Genomic DNA, 20258 nt, shown 5'->3' with positions numbered 1-20258 from the left:
TTTCAATATTTACATTGTCTTTATTTTCACAATACGTAATCGACGGCTTCTTCAAAGCCATAATAACATAAGAAAGAGAGAGAGAGAGATCTGGTAAGTTCACTCTAACTTCACAAAGTATGCTTGAGGTGATATAAATATATATCAAAAAATAAAAATGTTCTCACAGAAAAAATAATGTTATTTCAACCAAATATGACCATACATACAACTTTAGAATGATTAAAAACATAAACACCGGTTTTTGGCAAGGTTCATAATATGGTCTAATTATTACACACAGAATTGTATGAATAGTTTGAACATTATTTTAATGAATGATTTGAACACTCTGAATGAAAAGTTTGAACCAATTTATACAATACTACATAATATTATGCAAACGATTATTTTAGTACATTAATTATTTGACCATGTCCAATCCTAATAAGATCAGGTTTTTTGTATTAACAGAATTTTGTTTTTACGAGAAACGGATGTTAGCCACTTGCTCGACCTAATAGGTCCATACTCTGACACAAACACAAATTGAAAAACAATGTATGTATTTGCCAGACCCAGCATTCGAACCTGACGGGACCCACAACACTAAGTGACGCTTAAGTTGCTCGGTCATCGTGGGCGTTAACATGTTATTATCTTTAGAAATAGTTTACAAAGTATTTTTGTACAATTTTTTCAATACTATCTTCAGTGACTATAAACAAGATCCTTTGAATGGTAGCCAAAGCAAAATTAATATTTGGCAGTTTGAAATTCCAACATGGTGGCTTGTTTATAGCCGGTATATTTATTTGCCACCAGATGTCATGTATGACAGATCTGATACATGACTAAAATAAAAGCATAGTGTCAGGCTCTTTTGAACGGAACATGCTGCGTAGTATCTTCGGACCCATTGGAATGGAGGCGAAGATACAATTATGAGCTGTACGCTTTTTACAGGAGCCATATTAAATGGCTGCGCCGTGTAAACAGGATGGACGAGTCACACATGACAAAGAAAATGACATTCGGAAAGCTAGAAGTCAAACGAAAACTCAGTCGACCTCATACAAGATGAAGGGATAGTGTCAAGTTGGATTTTAAGACCTTGAGAGTCCTAAACTGGAGGTAGCAGTTTTGGACAGATCTGAACGAAGGCAGCGTCAGGAAGAAGAAAATCTTTGTTTTAACTTTTCGATACAAATGAGCTGCTGAATCAGCAAACGCTTGATTAATTAAAATTTAATTCTATATTAAGAAGCTATTTCTAAAATTCATCTTTTACCCGACCATTTCAGGATGGTTTATTTCACATTTACACTAATATTATAGAGACATTATGCGATTAAAAGTTAAAAAAAACTACACAGTTTAGGCAAGTTCATGCACTCATTCATTCAATTCCAAATTGGAACAACAGTAACAATAATCCTCTTGCAGGGGTGGATTCAAAAAGTGGTCCTCGTACGTGCAACATAACCCGGAGATTCATGGCACAGCCCGTGTTTATTTCGGGAAATGCTACAATTTAGGAGAAACAGAAGAAAATGTCAAGACAATAATAATTCATGAATGTTCAAAACATTGAGTGGATATAAAATAGAATTAAAATCCTTACAGTTTTCGATAGGACGCAGGCAATATGAAAATTGGCAAATGAACTCACAATGCGAATTGACATGTAGCTAATTTAAGCCTTATTCCAAATAATCCTTCATCTAAGTTTCAATTTAAGAGATTGTCTTTAAGAGCAGGCATGTCCAACATGTCAATTACGGGATGGATTTTAGTCGATTGCTCCATAGGCTCATCGTTTTTATATTAACCATAAAGAACCCCACGTGACCTCATCGTATCACTTAGCTAAAGAAGCCTAATGCATGGTTTCCTCTAACAGTCGAGCAGTAGGCTCTTTGCACAGTAGGAGAATCATTTGATGATAAGTGCAAATGAGTGCCCAAAAGTAGATTAAAACGTATCATTTTCACATCTAATGGAAAATTGGGTATTCCTAAGTATTTCCAGTCAAATATAATATGTTTGTTCATGTTGAAGAGTGTGCTGAAGCCTACTTCAAGTTGGACACGCCTGTTCTATAGGTTCACTTCAACGCCTCCTGTCCTAATGCAACATTATTTGACAATACATACTTTTAATTATACAATATCCATTACAAAAAATACCTAAGTCAGAAAAATAATGAACTATTACTACTAAAATGGAATTGCACCATTTTATGTGGGTTACATTGTTTCGACTGTGGCTCCAATCAATTCTACTATACTCTCCCATACTAGCTTCAAACTATTCATACATATACAGTTACCCCAAATACACAGAGGTAGAGCGAAATTATTTAGTTCTGATACATCGGTTATGTTCGACATTCAGCAATCTTCAACTTGTCACTAATTAATGATATTAATACACTGTGTAAAGCTACAAAGCTAATTGATATTTTTTTGGCAGTTGGAATACAATATAGTGGCTCATTGGCACAAAAGTCCCAATCTAGGGGTACTCGTTGGCTTAGTGGTTTTTTGTGTAATAAATTTTATTTTTGCGCTCGTCTTGAGACCCAGAGATCTTTCATTCAAGCCATCAAACGCAGAAATAGATTCAGTGATTTTTATATACAGGCCAGCATAGAATTGCAAATTTCAAACAGTTGACCAAAGTATAGTGTGGTCGGAAACTTGTACATATGCAGTTCACCGTATCACACTCCACCGTGAAATGTTATATTGGAAATATATGGCCGTATGACTGTCCAACCTCTTTGGGTCGTATAGTACTGACATAAAATTCATGTCTAAATAAAACACGGTTCTTATCGGTTTACACTTTACAGGAAGCCAGCAGCAAACAAATTTTGAAAATACTGGATTATTTGTTAGGTTAGGTTAGGTGTTCATTCTTGAATTCATGAATTTTGCCAAAATCAGCTATGAAAATTGAATTAATGTTCATATTGAATCTAATAAAATTGGAGACCCTGTATAGTATACGGTCATATAAGAAAGCTCACGGCGAACTGTGCCACGGTGAAGTTTTACGTACAATTTACATGTAACCAAAATATAGACCTGGCTATAGTGGGCTTTGATATAATACTAATAATTAGTTTTAATTTATTAATCTAATGATTTTCCTCTTACACGTTTTCGGTTCACCCACTAAAAAGCTGACGATTGCCGAACATAGCCGATGATTCACTATTTGTACAGGCTCTACATACCTATATTATCACGACTGACAGACAAAACCAGCTAACTGTATTGCTTCAGTGATATTCGGTTAAGCTAATGATATTATTATTGCAATAATTCATGATATAATTGGATTCTACCGACAAAATATGAAACAGTTAGCATTCTTGATAGGCCAATAAAACAAGACGAGAATAAAATCCAATATGGCAACGTTTTAATAGGCTATCTGGCGTTTTACCTGCCGCCAATTTATGTTTGACACCATACAGTGGCGAAGGGTGGAGGTAGGCTGTTAACATCTAACATAAATAGTGTACACTAAACTTTGTCAGTTACATATTTGTTTTCATTGAACTAAGACTACAAATTGGTGATTCTTTTGATCATGTCCGATCCTGATAGGATCATATGGGCCTCCCACTGAGTGGAGTTTTGTATTAACAGATTCTTGTATGTTAGTGACTTGCTCAACGTATTAGGTCCATACTCTGACTCAAAACACAAATTGAAAAACAATATGTGTATTTGCCAGACCCAGGATTCAAACCTGGGACCCACGACATTAGAAGCCGACGCGTAAGTTTAGTGTGCACTATTTAAGTTGAATCTTAACAGCCTACCTCCACACCATATTAGCACGGGATATTCATCAAAATATCAGAGATATTATAAATCAAAAAACACCCATATTGGTTGAATATCGCGCAGTACGATTCACAAAGGTAATTAATGTGGCTACAATCAATGGATTTTGTTTCGTTGGCTTACAACTGCAACAATAATAATAAACATAAATTTGAACCTTTTCAGTCAATCCTAACAATAATTAATTATTTAGAGTGTGGCAACACTGACGGGAACGGAAAGGATATTAACACCACGGCCTTAATCACTTCCACAGGTTAACAACCGCACCAACTAAATATTTTTTAAATCACCATCAACCAGATGTTTGTCACTTGGTGGTATTTAGATTTCAAAGTGTACACACATATCGAAATTGGATACATACGTTAGAAATTTCCTACATTTTAGAATGTCTGCTATAAACTTTTCGATACCTATTGAACATGACTAGGCAAGGGGTCACCCATAAATGACGTCATACATTTTTGATTATTTTTAAGCCCCCCTTGCCATTTGTTACATTTGGTCACAAAATATTTTACACCCCAGTATTTGTTCAAAAATAAAGATTTTTTTAAATAATCGATCACCCCATCATCCCCTATAATGACGTGACATCATCATATATGGATGACCCCTGAGTGTTTGAAACAGGAATCCTGGCGGTTACTGCGTGCAGTGTGACACTACTTGGTAGTAATCAATTATTTACCATTTAATTTATAAAGAGATCATTAATTAATTACTGAACATTAATTAAAAAATGAGAATATGCAATTAGCTCTACGAATAATACAAATCAGTTTATTGGAATAATTTAGATTAGGAAAAGCACAAAATAAAAACAGTGACATCTGTAAATTTTCAATGGATTATTTCGATTATAATTCTAATACAACTGTAGTCGTCGGATCAAAACGATTTTCGGTAACTTGATAAAGAAGGAATTGAAAATTTTAGGTCCCTCAATTACGTTCAGTGTTGCCAAGCCCTACTAAAGACCCTTTATACATCTCAGTACCAGAAACACATACTTTAATTTAGCTAATTTGAATGATTGATACAAACTGCAAAGTGTCTTCTTCCATATTCGGCAGTTACGGAATACGAGACGATTTACCATGCTATACATCATGTGGTTTCCGTATTGACACTTAATCTGCAAACCAGCTAACTGCACTTTTGACCAAATGGCATTTTGTTATAAAGCATGTTTTCTATGCTCACACAAAATTTAAAAGTGTGTTTTTGAAATTGTTAATTTCTGCTCAATAGTTAAATTTTTTCTGCTTCCTGAACAATTTGCCCAAATGGAGTAGGCCGGTTTGTAGATTAAGCAGTCGATATTCTCTACTTTTTGAGTGCACATGAAAAAATACAAAGCAGTATACGATATCTCTCTGGCAAAAACATAATTTTCAAGGCTTATTAGGCTGTAATTATTTTGACAAATGAATGGGCAGGGATAACGCAATGTCAACCCTCATATTCTTAGATCGAAGAGAATCAACAAAACCAATTTAAACTTTGTGCATAAATAAATCAAACCACAATCGACATTGATTAATTTTAAAAAGAGTCAAAGGAATCCTCTGTACGAAGAAAGGGAATTCCTTTATATTAAAATTTGATCTGGTGTTTCATCTGCCACCAATAATTTGTAGTTGACACAAGGCCTGAACAAAAACGAACCGTAAGTGCGAGTGAGTAAGCATTCGGCACGCTAATATATCCGCACTATGCGTTAGAGTAAGATAGAATTTCTTAAATATTTTTCAAAACGTTGCCGGTAAAAATGGATTAGACTGATTACATTCATTTAAAAACTGCGAGCACGTGTTGCTGAAATTTATTGTTTGTGTTAAATAATATAAAGTTAGTGGTAATTATTTTCAGTTATTTTAGTAGAACACATCGTTAACTATGTTGTGTTTAAACTTGGTAGCCGTACTGAGAAGCAACACGATGGTATAACGTTTTATAGTTAAGTTGATAATAATAAAATCGAGGTGCTACTGTGCGTTATACGCAAGAAACACGGCTTCATTTTGCCGAAAAATAGGCGCTCTCTATATATCATTACTCTGAGGTTTGACACTATTTTACCTCCAGCGCATCTATTCTATACACAAGACTGCTTTTCGGTCTCTACGACAGCTATCTAGGGTAGATTTGTATCGATGTAATTGTTACAATAAGTGCTATGTTTTTACAGCACCTCTCTTGGCTATGTTAAGGCCATGCATTAGTTGAGGCACGGTCTAAAAAGATCGTTGCTAGGCGATGCGCGGACTGCGGGTCGCGGGTGCAAATGACACCTGTCAAACGAAATATTATTTTTCATATAAATCCAACATACGTTCATTTTATGTTCTGTTTATTGTTCTATTACTAACAATAATAATATATTAATTGACATGTTTTCTTTTTAAAGTAAATGGGTAACGTTTTTAGTCATCTTTACACGATTTTAGAATTAATTGACCCGTCGTCGTGCTTCTGGCTCGAGATTCTCTCAGTGAATGGCAGCGAGTCCAAAATTTCGTCGCGCCTACAGTTGGAAATTATTTGGCGTTTCACTGATGCGTCACCTTAACTTGAGAGTGAGATAGAGAGTTTTGACTGTTTAGACGGCTAACTTATCGTAACAAGTATAATACCTCAATACATAAATATGATAAAGTGATAATATTTATCACTTTAGCGGTAAATAAACAGCCTTGCCCTGTGTATAGAATAGACCCCCAGATATCATTAATCCAAAAACATCCTGAATTTTAAAATGACAATTCTTATAAATGATTTAGAAGCGATTCGATAGATAGATACTGAAACGAGGGTCGACACTATTGTTCATCCCGTGGTCTCAATCTGTTCGAATTTATTCTGATACTGAGAAGTTTAAAGGGCCTTTTGAAGACCTTCCATCCGTCACCTCGCGCACCAGTGAGTGAGTTCCTCAGAACGGTTATTAATTATAATGCACACATCAATTAATTATTTTCATAAAAAATCAGCTAAAAATCACAATTATTTTCCTCTCCACTCGGCAGAATAATATTAGAAATGAGGGGGCAGGACTCGCCTTGCTGCCATCATAACTCGGAATGTGCCTTCGGTTTTCGTACATCTGAAACAATAGAGACAAAACATCATTTGAAACATTCTGAAAAATTAAGTTTACCACATGGTATTCACCACATCAAAAAGAGCTCGTTATTCGAATGAGAATGGTTGGAGCAACATTCCACTTGATGCGGTCTGTCTCATGACCGCAGTAGCGAAGGGTGGAGGTAGGCAGTGATATGCCATAAATAGTGCACATTAAACTTTGTTAGTCATACGTATTTATTTTATTGATTTAAGACTACAATCAATTTACAGATGGTGTTAGTTAGTTTTTAAAAATCAATTAAACCGTGCCTGAACCAAACCATAATAGTTTTGGTATACTTTGGACAATATGACAAAATTACGCACACATTTATGTGCACATTCATACTTATTTGTTTTCGTTGGATTAAGAAATTAAACATAATATTGTTGGTTCATTTGTTTTAAATTCATTAAGCACTAACTAACCAAACTATAATAGATAAAAAAAAATATTATTCTATCTATTAAATATCCAAAGTTACATATTGCATAATTTTAGATATTTTATAGATAGACGAGTATTATCTATTGCCTTGGTTTTCCACCATCTGTAAATTATTGTAGTCTTATTTCAATGAAAACAAATACGTATGATTGACAGAGTTTAGAGTGCACTATTTATGGCTGATCTTAACAGCCTACCTCCACCCTTCGCCACTGCATGACTGGACTTGCCACTCTGTCAAAAACAAATGCCGCATGTTCGATACTTGCATTCTGATGATGCTGAAAAACTAAGAAGACTCATGCGTTAAATACATTATCATCACGTTATGTGCTGTTACAGTAAGCTGCCTAAGCTAAGCTAAGCTAAGCTTTGTAATGTAATTTTTCTTGGTATTGAAAATGTTATCAGACTGATCTTCCCATGCCGTAACACATTTTCAACATTTAAACAAACATTGTAAGTTACTTAGTTACTTACTAGTTTATTATGTTCTGCATACCTACACATTTTGGACTCATGTCAAAACGCGAGCTCTTTGTTTTTATGTTTTTCTCTATGAATTTTCTATTAAATTATTATCTATGTCTGGTGTTTACATCTATTATCTATGGTCTGCTGGTTAGGTATTCTGTTCAAAATATTATCTATGGATGCAATACCACAGGTAATTTGTACGTATGCACACCTAGAAACTGTTAAAATGAATTAAAATTATGTAGAGGTAAATCGTTTTACAGTGGCACCATGGGTACGGCAAATGCGGCTTGCAGTTGTAGTGGTATTGTTTGCTAGCATTGAAACAGGCATTGTAGCAAGCAATTCAATACACGCGTGAATCGCCTATGGTGCCACTGTAGAATGATTTACCTATACCATGAATACTGAATAATTATTCAAAATACTAATAAATTAGAGTTGGCACTTTCCATATTCTGCAGAATGACGAAATCATAAACTAAATTTGTTGCCGTGCCAACATGTGATATGATCATAATGTAATCGCAGCATCAGAGTTACTGCATACTGAGCTTCGAGAACAGATGCTCGCGGAAGTTACTGGGGATTACTTTAACAGCCTCTCGTCACTTTAAAAGTGAAGATACAATATTGGACCTGGCTCGGCCACATGGTACGAATGCCTCAAGTGAATGTCAACCTAGCCTGCTTGTCTTGTAGCCAATTGGATTCCAGAGTCATGGAATGTTAATAAATAACAACTAAGATGCGGACATTGTTTTAAGAGAGTGAAAAAAGATTTGACAAGATAAGCTAATAGTTACCATCCGCTCCTGGCTCTGGGATCCTCTCGGCTTCCAAGGTGGGGTCGGCATGGTCTCCGATATCCTGACTGAACTCTCCTTTCTGTATCCGCTGCTGCAGTCTCTTGATCTCGTCGTCGTATGCTGACCATTCCGGGACAATTCTTACGGCAGCTGTCAACTTTGCCTCTTTCGTCTGAGGGTTGTTGCACTGAAAATACAAAGAAACCAATGATTTTCATGCACAGACATCTTAGGATCAAATGCAGAGATGGCCGCATTATCTAAGTAAAACTAACTAATTATGAATCGTATACATAGTTGACATTTTCCCAAAATAATAAATAATATGGCAATGTCAGTTTTGGTGTTAGTGTTGCCATTTTAAATTCCAATTTAACATAGATTTAAAAAATATTTTTTATAGCTAAACAACTTAAGCACGGACCTGCGCAGAAGCACACTTACTTTTGTGCGCATACAGAAGGTGTGTAAACGCTGCGTCTGTGTGTGAAGTCTGTTTTACACGATATAATAATATATTTACAGTTTTACAATGAATACCCCACCCCATCTCGATCGGGGTATTACAAAAAACCTTTACAAAGACAAGCATGAGAAAATATTGTTTTTACAATACAGTTCGAGATATAATATTGTTAAATTGTAAAATACCCTATTAGCACCATACAGAGTAATGCGGGAAAGCAAAAAATCGATTGACTTGACATAACATGCAATTTTTGATTAGTTATTCTTTAATTACACTCCGAAAAAATGAAAAAAAATGCTGTGAGCACGATATAAAAATTGAAGATTTGGTACAGTTCGGTTATGAGGAATACAGCAGCAAACACATTTTGAAAATAGCCGATATACTGGATTATTTGTTAGGATAACCTAACCAAACCTAATCTAACCCAACCTAACCTAAACTAACCCGAACTAACAAATAATCCAGTATATCGGGTATTTTCAAATTGTATTTTCCGCTGTATTCCTCATAACCGAACTGTACCGAAGATTCTTATAGGGCAAGTGAGGGATAGACAAACATGGAAAATATGATAATTTGAAAATATGTTATTTTTACTAGTTGAAAGCACAAAATCAAGCTCTATAATTCGCCGGTATTCGATTGTCAAATTCAGTAGTCTGCCGCATACAAGTATGCAACGCAGATGAGACGGGTTTATTTTGGAAACCTCTCCTTCGTAAAACGTAGGTTCATCGCGAAGAAAGTAATGTACCAGGGAGGAAAGTGCCCAAGGACCGCATCACAATTATGCCGTGCTCCAATGCAACCGGGACACACAAACTGAAGCTTTTGGTCATAGGGAAAGCCAGGAACCCTAAGCCATTCAAAAATATCTGCCTCACTGAACAACTGGTTATGTCAAGTGATTTACTGTTTAATATGTAGTTAATAAACTTAGTTTATAAATATGTATAATTTACTTGATTTTGAATATAAATAAAACCGTAATTCGCTAGTACAAATATCTCATAAAAAATAAACTATTTTTACGAAATACAGGAGGACCTCGACTTTCGCACATAATTGGTTCTTGAAAAGGTGTGCGAATGTTGAATGTTCGAAAGTAGAGGGAAGTAAAAAAAAATTAAATAGTGTGTATTTTGAAATATTATAAGATGTTTAAGAGACATGTTTAAGTGGGGTTTGCGGGTGTTACCCTTAAAAAGTTCTTCTTTATTTTAAATAAAATATTTTAAATGGTAAATCATTAAATTTACAATATTGCTTAACTGCTGGCACGAAATGTAAAGTGAACCAATATTTTAATATTAACGCAGTAAACCCAGGCTTTCTTATTTGATTACTGGAAGCAATTCTTTATCCTTCCCTTTCAATGCTCTGGGATTTTCTGGTTGATAAATTAACATTGGCATCAATTTTAAATCACCAGCCAAGTTTCCACCAAGAAGCAATGTCAATCGGTTTTTAGAAGGTTTATGCCCAGGGGCAACTGATTCTTCCTTAGATAAGAATGTACGACAAGGCATTTTTTTCCAAAATAAACCTGTGTCATCTACATTAAATATTTAGCTAGAGGAATATTCTCCATCTTCAATATTTTGGATAATGAGGAAATAAACTCTTTTGCAGCATCTTTATCCGCATTAGCCGATTCTCCAGTGAATTTAATATAAACCAACCGTTACTTGCTTGAAAAATCGTGTTAGAATCTTCTTTTAATCTAGCCTTCCAATCTTTGTGCAAACTAAGAGCCTTCGCTTGAATAATTGAAATATTCAGAGGGACATTTTTTTGATGTTGGTCGTCGATCCATGGTGACAAATATTTTTCCATTTCATCCATAACTATGCCGTGTCTTTTGGAAACAACCTTTAAACATATATTTCCACAATTTTTAACATATTCCTTAATTTTATTTTTACTTTTCAAAATTGAACATATCGTAGTAGACCTGTTTGTATCATACGAACGTCCCATTGAAGCAAAAGATTCACCGCAATCAGAACGTCATGTGAAGTTTATAAATCCTTGATTTCTCTTTGTTCGTATCAACACTGCAGTTTTTCCGTTTCTCACTCATGTTTATAAATGTTTAGGGTGAAAAATTTCAAATGAATAAAATTAGCAAAACGCACAACATGACACGCCCGCACGCGCTCCTGCGCAAGAATAAACCTATCCAAGCTAGCTCACAAGCAAAGTGACGGGTGCGAGCAGGATGCAAGTGACGCAAGAAATGCACTTGCTTGTGAGCGAGCGAGAAGGGGATATCTTAACCCCACGGCCAGCGCGACGTTTTAAAAAAACCATTTTTTTTTGAAATGTGCGAAATAGCGAATTGTGCGAAAGTCGAACGTTCGTAAGTCGAGGTCCGCCTGTAACTGTTTTAATTTTTACCATATTTTGTATGTAAGCACTATAATCCGCCGCTTTCACTAATTGGACACTTGTCTGGTTTTTGGGGTGGCGGATTACTGCGAGAGTACTGTATTATAATATTGGTATTAGATTATATCTTTTTCGTATCATATTATGAACTTACGAGATCAATAGTCTTGGCTGTACTCTTGGATGCATCGTCGCACCAGGTTTCACACCACAGCCACTCCTGGGGAAGCGACTTGATGGCCACCTGATGGATCATATTGTTCGGGAGATCCTGGTCTGGAAACATAAAAAAACACTTTCATTTTTTTATTCATGGACAATTAAAACTAAATTTGGCTCACTCTTGAAAATTATACTCGCTATCATAATAATAAATAGATATCACTCTTGATTCATGGGGGATAAACAACTCAATCCGTGTCAGCATATTGATCGGCGATATAAAATACATTACCGCAATTACAAATTCTTTAACATCCATTTCCAATGTCCAATTATGGTAAACACAGTAAATAGCTTACTGCAATTTTAATTTCTGTAATATCCATTTTTCCACATAGCTATGACGCAAACTCTATATGACAAATTATAATAATTATTTCCTCAATATTCTTTTCAAGATATTATTTTGGTTGTGAGTATATCAATAAATAGAGGATCATAATTCATTAGACACGTCACTCGAATATAAGTTCCCGTCTGTCAGTATCTCAGTCTCTGTATCGCTCTGCACAGCATCTCATTCTACCGAGACTCGGACCTCGGAACAGTATCATAAGTATTGTAACATAACTACTGTACCATACTCTTGTACCGACTGTTTACGCTGCAAATAAAACTCGCTCCTCCATCCATCGGAGCAACCGCTAAATCACGATTGCGTTAATTATCTCCAATGGAAGAAAGAGTATTTTCATAGCATCTTTTACTCACCGAGATTACTCAAACTGTTGGGATCCTGGCTGAGGGCCTGGTACTGTCCTCTCAATCTGTCACCGGCGGCGATTCTTCGGAACCTCTTTAGATCCACCACGTACAAAGCGGAGATGTGGTACCGACGTCCCTGCAGATGATTTCGCCAATAGCCCAGTTTCCAAAATCTGAACAGAAAAGAATTGAAATTTAATTCTAATGTAAGTTGTGAATGACCCAATAAAGAATGTCTGTGGTGGAATATGAAGATGTTTTGCTGTCGGAGATAGAATGTCAGGGTTAATAGGAAAAACTACCAAATTTGGGGTGAAGAAAACCAGCAAGTAATTCAAGAGAGGCTGTCATATACTGCGAAAGTTACAATTTGGTGCGTTTTACGGGATAGAGGCGTCATCGGGCCATACTTCATAAGTAATGAAATAGCAACCGTTGCGGTCAATGGCATCCGCTATAGGCAAATGATAACCGACTTTTTGTGTGACCGGAATTGGAAGATTTCGATTTTGTAAACATGTTCCAAAAGGATGGGGCCACATGCCATTCATCTTGTGAAATACAGGCTTTATTGCGTATAAAAAATAAATACCTACCAGAACTTGGAAAAGCCTTTATTAAGTACGGATTATCACATCCTTTGAATGCATGTGTATTCGTGGTAATTATAAACGGTAACCGGACAAAACAGAACAGCGATAAACAGAGCTATGAGATTTCAGGAAAAATATAACATTTAATATTGAAATTATCATATCTCTATATCGTCGCCGAAGATGTCAAGGGAGCCAGTCCACAAAATCATAATGCTGAGAAACAGGCACTCAAAGATTTTGTGTGACAAAAAAAGTAACATTTTTTTATTGAACTTTTTTGTTTTTAAAGATATACGGTGAAACTAGAATAGAATATACTTTGTGGTGTTATCTTTTTATTATTTTATACAAATAACTAAAAAAAATAGTATCTTAGAAGTTACGTGTATTATATCTCGTGACCACTGAATATTGAAATGTACAAAAAATGTAGTCAAAAGAGTTTTTTGGCTTAAATCCATTGACCACTGCATCTTTGATGATTTTAAAATGCTTTTGTGTACTTTACTCATTTTCGTCAAATTTGTGGCTTGGCTCCCTTGACATCTACGGCGACAATATGTTGTATACATTTTTTATAACATAGGTTTTCAATACGCCGTAAAAAATCAAATAAAGTATATACTGTGCAGCAAGTTTAGCGTGAAGCGTGGCCATTTCGAGAACTACGATATTGACATAGATCGCAGTGCCACGACGGCGGCCATGACACTTCAACTTATCATTTTCGCACTGTAGTTAGTGCAATCCTAATCGCTGGAAAGAAACAGGACTCAGCACGATGTTGCCGACAAGCTAGGTATATCTCGTGTTAATCTTGACGACTACATATCGGATTATATTATTACGTATCAATGCATCTGTTACAGATGTCATACAGCGTCAGTAACAAATTACTGATTCCCTGTCGTGACAATTCGGTCTTTATTTTAGAGAACCCACATTTTCGTAATAATAAATGTGATAGCTTATCACAACAAAATACCTGAATCCGTCCATCTCCACTCGACTTTCACAGAATGGTGTGTAGCCATAAGGCGCACCCCCAAGGTCCAAGTCTACCAATTCCTTCATATCAGCTCTGACAATCTGAAATTTTAAAAAATGTGAATAAAATAACTTTTAGAAATGTTTGGTTAGGTCAATTACGGCGGCCCTAATACAACAAAAAAGTCCTACCCACCTGATATCCTGATCATTGCCAGGCCGACAATTGACAGTCAGTCATTCATCAACCGTGCGGTTACAAACACTTATAACCTAAACCATTTATGACTGTAATATAAACAATACCACGCGAGAGTGATAGTGCCAGGAATGACAACCAGACCACGGAGCCAGCCTCAACAGCACAAAAGGTCAATACCTGGCATCCTTAACATACACCCCCCTATCATACGAATCATTCCATCAGGAACAAACAAAATTTACAGTCCACTGAAAAGTGCAGCCAAGTGTTCTTGAAAATATCAATAAATAAGAAAGTTTTATAAACATTCACGAAGAACTCTTGCATCTAGTATCTACTTGGCCAGTATTCTGTACATTACCAAAGGTTATAATTATATTGGCAGACACTGACCTGATCAGCATCGACGAATATGATTTTCTTGACATCCAGCGGGAAGAGCACGTCCAGGAAGAGGATTTTGTATCCCCAGATGACTCTCTGCTTCTCCGTCTGTTGGTGCAGCCAGCGCGGCCACTTGTACTGGATCAGTTCGTAGTCGAAGCCGTACTCCTTGGCCATGTATGGTAAAATGTCCTAGATAACCAAACAGTGATGTTAGGCAATTGAGTCATCAAATTATCATTGCATCAGTAAAAGTTGTAGCATTTATATTTAAATCTGAATTTATCACCAAAGAAAGACCCTCATCTATGATGATGACAAATATACAATGTGGTTATCATTTTTTTTACTTTTAAAATGTATTTTAACGTTGTTTTGACGTCTCTAAGTACATATATGCGAAATAATGTAAAATGTTATAAAGTATATAAAATTAGAATAATGATCATGTTTTCATTATACCAGTGACAATGCCTACCTTAAGCGAAGGGCTGAGATAATTCTTGAGGAACCAGAACTTGACCGGCGTCTTAGTGTGCTTTAGCACCGACAGCATCATGATGCGGAGGAACCTCTCGTAGAGATGACCCGACGCCAGAGAGAAGATGTTTATCCGTTCGTCTTCTTTCTCGGCCGTGTCTCCAGCAGTGAAAGAGCTGGAATTATTATACCGACGGGAAGATTGAGATTGGTTTGCCTTGTTTGGCATTAAGAATACATACAATATTGATATAAAATATATGCATTACACAAACACATATTTGACACGCTAATATATTCTGCTGAATTACCTTAAAAAACTGACGAAATGACGGCATGCAGTTATAATGAAATGATAAAAGAAAACAAATTAAAAAATACTCAGAAAAATAGAGCCTGTATCGTCATGCATGGATTTACTGGCACCAATAGGCAAAAATGCTAATTTATATTTTAATCAGGAATTATTAGGATAGTCAAGAAGTCCAATTTAACAAATTTTTATTACTGTATCATCGTTAAATTAATGATTTTATTTTCTGATAAACAAGATAAGGTTCCTTCTAGGTATAGTCCAAGCTCTTTGATAATAGAAAAAAATTATCTATTAAGTTGCTTTCATAATTAGTTGCTCTACCTGGTAATGGAGTTCCAGATTCCTCCAGTATTTTCCGTGGTATCGGCCAACAGGTCCATCATCTGCTTGCCAGGTTTCTTGGCAACTCGGAGCTTCAGGACGTGAGATCTCAGAGAAGAGATGAGCACCTTTATATCCGTGCTGTTGGGTGGAGTGTCTGAACCCTCGTGACTGTAAGACAATTAGAATAAGGATTAAAAAATACTTTTTTTTATCATTTGAAATTCATCGTGTTAATTTTTGAAGTTTTTAAAAATATTAAGGGTTTATCTTTAAATCTATCAGTACAGCAGAACCTCGCTATAACGGACAAAATATCCAGTCGAATGTAAAAATTGTAAAATACACCCTGGTAATGTTATACAATGTTTAAATCGTAGTGTCACCGCTTGTAAACAATGTTCTGCTCATGATAAACACGTCATACCTCTCGCACTCAAATTCGAGTCATAATGCCGTCCTGCTTGAAGACTGAACGTAGCACTGACGTTTGCAACGCTAGCCGCTAATTCACACGGCTGCACAGCAGTCTAATCTACTCGAAGTGAATGGATGCATTTATTTACTCCATTCAATAAGTTTACAATGATTAGAAGTAGACGAAGGTGATCCTGGCATCACATGACTGAAAGTGAAATAGCAGATGAAGGAAATGAGGATGGAAGTGAAGACAGCAAGGAAGAAGAAACAACACACCCAAAAACAAAGTTATCAGTGATAAGATTGCATCTCGACGATCTAATAACATTTATTCGTCAGATCACAAAATTCAACTATATTACACGAATTTTCGTAATTTTAGGGGTTGACTATAAAAAACAGCAGACTTCAGAAGTGCAAACAAAACTTGATTCTTTTTTAAAATCAGAATTACCGAAAGCATGCGTGTCGACATCGAACATTAACATCACTCCACATCGGATATGTCTGGATATATCATCCGAAGACGAATAAACAGGATTTTGTCCGCATTAATCCGTTATATCAAGGTTTTGTATGTTAAATTATATATTTCCCACACGTAAAAATGGGGTTACTTTATTGGGCAAGCTTAGAGAATGGAAAACATACTGTTATGGATCTGTAACTCCCCTCTCTATGATTCCTCCCCAGAGACAATAAATTGTCTTTTGTTTAATTCATCGACACCCTAAGTTACTAATAATGTACTATTGTTAAGAATATTCGATCGGGGTGATTTCGACTATTACAATGTACCTATTTAATATTATATTATTGATCAACCCCAATTTATCCACCCTATCTACCTGTGTTACTACACACATATAAACCCTTGTACATGAACTAAGCGTCACTAATATTACTTACTTACTATTTCATATTAATACTATTGTAAATGATCCTTGGATTCATTCAACTTGTTCAAACATAATTCAGTTCTGCTCACAGAGTTGTTTCACTGCGGATCGAACTCTATTGAGTTCTTTTCCTTTTATTTATACACCAAGTAATTGTAAATTGAGTATTGACGAATAAAAATCTCTGAAGATTAACATCAATCGAGTCTTATTACTGACATAAACCTTCCACTGGACCATGTGAAGGATCGGGGACCGTTGGTAAGGATTTCCGTTGCCGAAAACATAACAATACGAAAACCCAAGAGGCTCCTTTTCAATAGAACAGAAGAGAAAAAATTATCGAGACCTTGACTGAGGTGGTTGAACCATGTATAAAAAGGCACAGTATTCTTGAGGCTAAGGCATAAAGCCTATTGACGCAGCGAGTGCGGCGCTCGCGCAAAATTTCTACAAGTGGCGCGTAAATCATTAAAAATACAACGTAATCAAATACGCCAGCGCCCACTGGACTTAACGATGCCTTGCGCGCCGCCTGCCGCATGAGTCACCGTTTTTCGCTTCTCGGCGATACGATTTAATGAAAATACAAAGAAGTCCATTCATTGAACACGGCTACCAAAATTACGCTGCTTGAGGCGTCGTCGATCGACGGGCCAAAAGCAATTATTTAATAACAGAGAACCCATTGTTTTATTTGATTCCGTGTCATTATATTTCGCTGGTTGAATAATGTCGTCGTAAATATTTATTACAAGCCCCGAAATAATATAATATTTTTATTGCTTTGTTATGAGAGACGCTGTAAAAATAATTGTTTTGTGCTGCTTGGGCCGCTTATTACATAGGTGAAGGGTAATGCGCGGCGAGAGACGTGTGATTATGGTTATGAATACGCCGATTTCGCCCGCTCGACGCGTTCTGTGGGCACCATCGCTAAGGGAGAGAAATGTGCCTGCGGCAAACAAAGAGGAGTGGATATGTTTTCTGTCGTGCTGTACAACACCACAAATTCACTGAAAATATATATACATGAATCCATCTCAGGAAAAATAGCGTTGTCCTAAATTGTTCATCTTGAGAGCTCTTTACAACTGGCATAATATGTGGTTACTCTCGCGAGCATTTGATTGGCATTTTGTTACATAGGCATGTGTGGGATTTAAAATAACCTACAATATCGCAATTGCAATATGTAATATCTCACCTGACTATGTCGTATATATCGGCACTCCGTCCTTGCCTGAGTTTCAGAATCCACGCACCAGGGTTCGCCTTGAGCTACACACATAAAACATCGATATTATAATAAGTCACAACATTCAACAATGATGTAACACTATGTAAATGAATTGAACTTCGTCATGTATTTGTCACAGAAGAGATTAATAAGATAGATATAATATATTCTTTATAACACTACAGCAGGCCAAGAGCCCCATGAGAGTATTGTATTTTTTAGTAATAGAAGCGAAACAATCACAAACACCCATGCTTTGAGAAAAATCACATAAATATATTGTGACTTCAGGATCTGCAATATGTATGCATAATTCAACGAAAACAAATAAGTATTACTGACAAAGTTTAGTGTGCACCATTTATGTAGGATCGCAACAGCCTATTTCCACCCTTCTACACTGCTGTGCGTAATGTAAAATTACTATGTTTTGACGCTATCACATTATCTCTTTACAAATCAACGTAAATGTCATATGTTAACCGGTTCTATGCCTTCAGCGTGTTTTCTTTCTCTATGAGGCCATGATCGACAGGCCTCACATAAAAATTTCGCGAGTTATCTCGTCTGACTTTAAATTCAAATTACTAGCCACTGTCGATTGATTTGCATAATCTAAAAAATTAAACACACCGTGACATTTGTTTGAATAATTATGAAAAACTAAACCACAAAATAACGGTATTACAGTGATTTTAGTATGTAAGAGCTTCGCTCTATATTCAACGTGTGTCATTAAAAATCTTCGGCCTGTCAGATACTGCCATAGTAATATCATTTTACTCGTTTGTAACTGTGTGTCTATTCACTCGACTATTTTTGAAGGTAAGCTAGTAAAAAAATATTCGCCAATGGCATATCGACATCAAACAATCTCTGTTTATTCACCAATTTTCTTAATCTACCTAATGATTGGACAAGGACAAAAATGAAGAAGGTATTACCTGGAAGTATCCCAAATTAGCCATGACGATGGTGTCGACCTGCGTGGGGTCACTCTGTGTGCCAAGGGTGACTTGAAGGCCTCGAGGAGGCGTTCCGGCCGCCGCATCCCAACAGTGACCTTCCAGTAGCAAGTATTCCAGTTCAAACTCGCTGTAACGATGAAAAACCATTGAGTTATTAGGTATGGAGACTTCTGAGGTGAGAGTTGCTCTTCAAAATACTTGTATAACTCCAAGGCATGAACAAAAACGAAACATAAGTGCAAGTGAGAAAGCATTTGGCATGCTTATATTCTCCGCAATATGCGTTAGAGTAAGATAGAATTTCTACAGCTGAATTAAATATTTTTTATACACGTCGCCGGTAAATATTGGTTTGAATGAGTTCATTCATTCTAAAACTGCGAGCATGTATTGCTGAAATTTATTGTTTAGTTAGTGGTAATTATTTTTAGTTAATTTAGTAGAAAATATGGTTAACTATGTTGTGTTTAAATTTGGTAGCCATACTGAGAAGCAACATGATGGTGTAACGTTGAAATAGTTAAGTTAATAATAATAAAACTGAGGTTCTACTGTGCATTATACGCAAGAAACATGGCTTCATATAGTTGAACAATACATACTCTCTATATATTATTACTCTGGGACTTGTTCCATCTTAGAGAGGATGTTGGCCACTTGCTCAAAATATTAGGTCCATACATCATGTGCATATCGCATGCGTGGTTTCATTGTAATTAGACACTAGATACCACACTTGGTTCAATTTTTGATGGAGGGTTAAAACATATTGTTAGAGGGGAACCACTTAACCTTTAACTTACGCAGATTGCGATTTCTTCTAGTGCGCACGAATTACATGGGGTAAATTTAATTATTGTTACCATTATTATTTCCAACTGCTCTTACATGAAGCCTATTGCATCATTTTCTCTCGTTCGGTGTCGCTTTAATAGCCCGTTTAC

The 20258-nt window shown here is 36.0% G+C and overlaps 1 protein-coding gene across 1 annotated transcript in view; it reads right to left on the bottom strand.

The window, feature by feature from the left end:
• Window positions 1-20258, bottom strand: part of Uggt (UDP-glucose-glycoprotein glucosyltransferase) — a 53057-nt gene continuing 32799 nt past the window's right edge. Inside the window, exons 18-28 of the mRNA XM_085951223.1 lie at window positions 19291-19441; window positions 18314-18387; window positions 15788-15958; window positions 15149-15326; window positions 14680-14862; window positions 14083-14186; window positions 12508-12674; window positions 11729-11850; window positions 8709-8898; window positions 6910-6954; window positions 1-1506 (exon numbers count right to left, since the gene is read on the bottom strand). Of these exons, the coding sequence (XP_085807349.1) occupies window positions 6920-6954; window positions 8709-8898; window positions 11729-11850; window positions 12508-12674; window positions 14083-14186; window positions 14680-14862; window positions 15149-15326; window positions 15788-15958; window positions 18314-18387; window positions 19291-19441 (1375 nt within the window). The 3' untranslated portion in view covers window positions 1-1506; window positions 6910-6919. The remainder of the gene's footprint in view (window positions 1507-6909; window positions 6955-8708; window positions 8899-11728; window positions 11851-12507; window positions 12675-14082; window positions 14187-14679; window positions 14863-15148; window positions 15327-15787; window positions 15959-18313; window positions 18388-19290; window positions 19442-20258) is intronic.

This window comes from Rhyacophila brunnea, unplaced genomic scaffold (assembly GCF_057557595.1).
Source record: "Rhyacophila brunnea isolate RB1 unplaced genomic scaffold, BYU_Rbru_1.0 scaffold_24, whole genome shotgun sequence".
Taxonomy (NCBI): Eukaryota; Metazoa; Arthropoda; class Insecta; order Trichoptera; family Rhyacophilidae; genus Rhyacophila; species Rhyacophila brunnea.
This window is presented reverse-complemented; position numbering and strand designations above follow the sequence as displayed.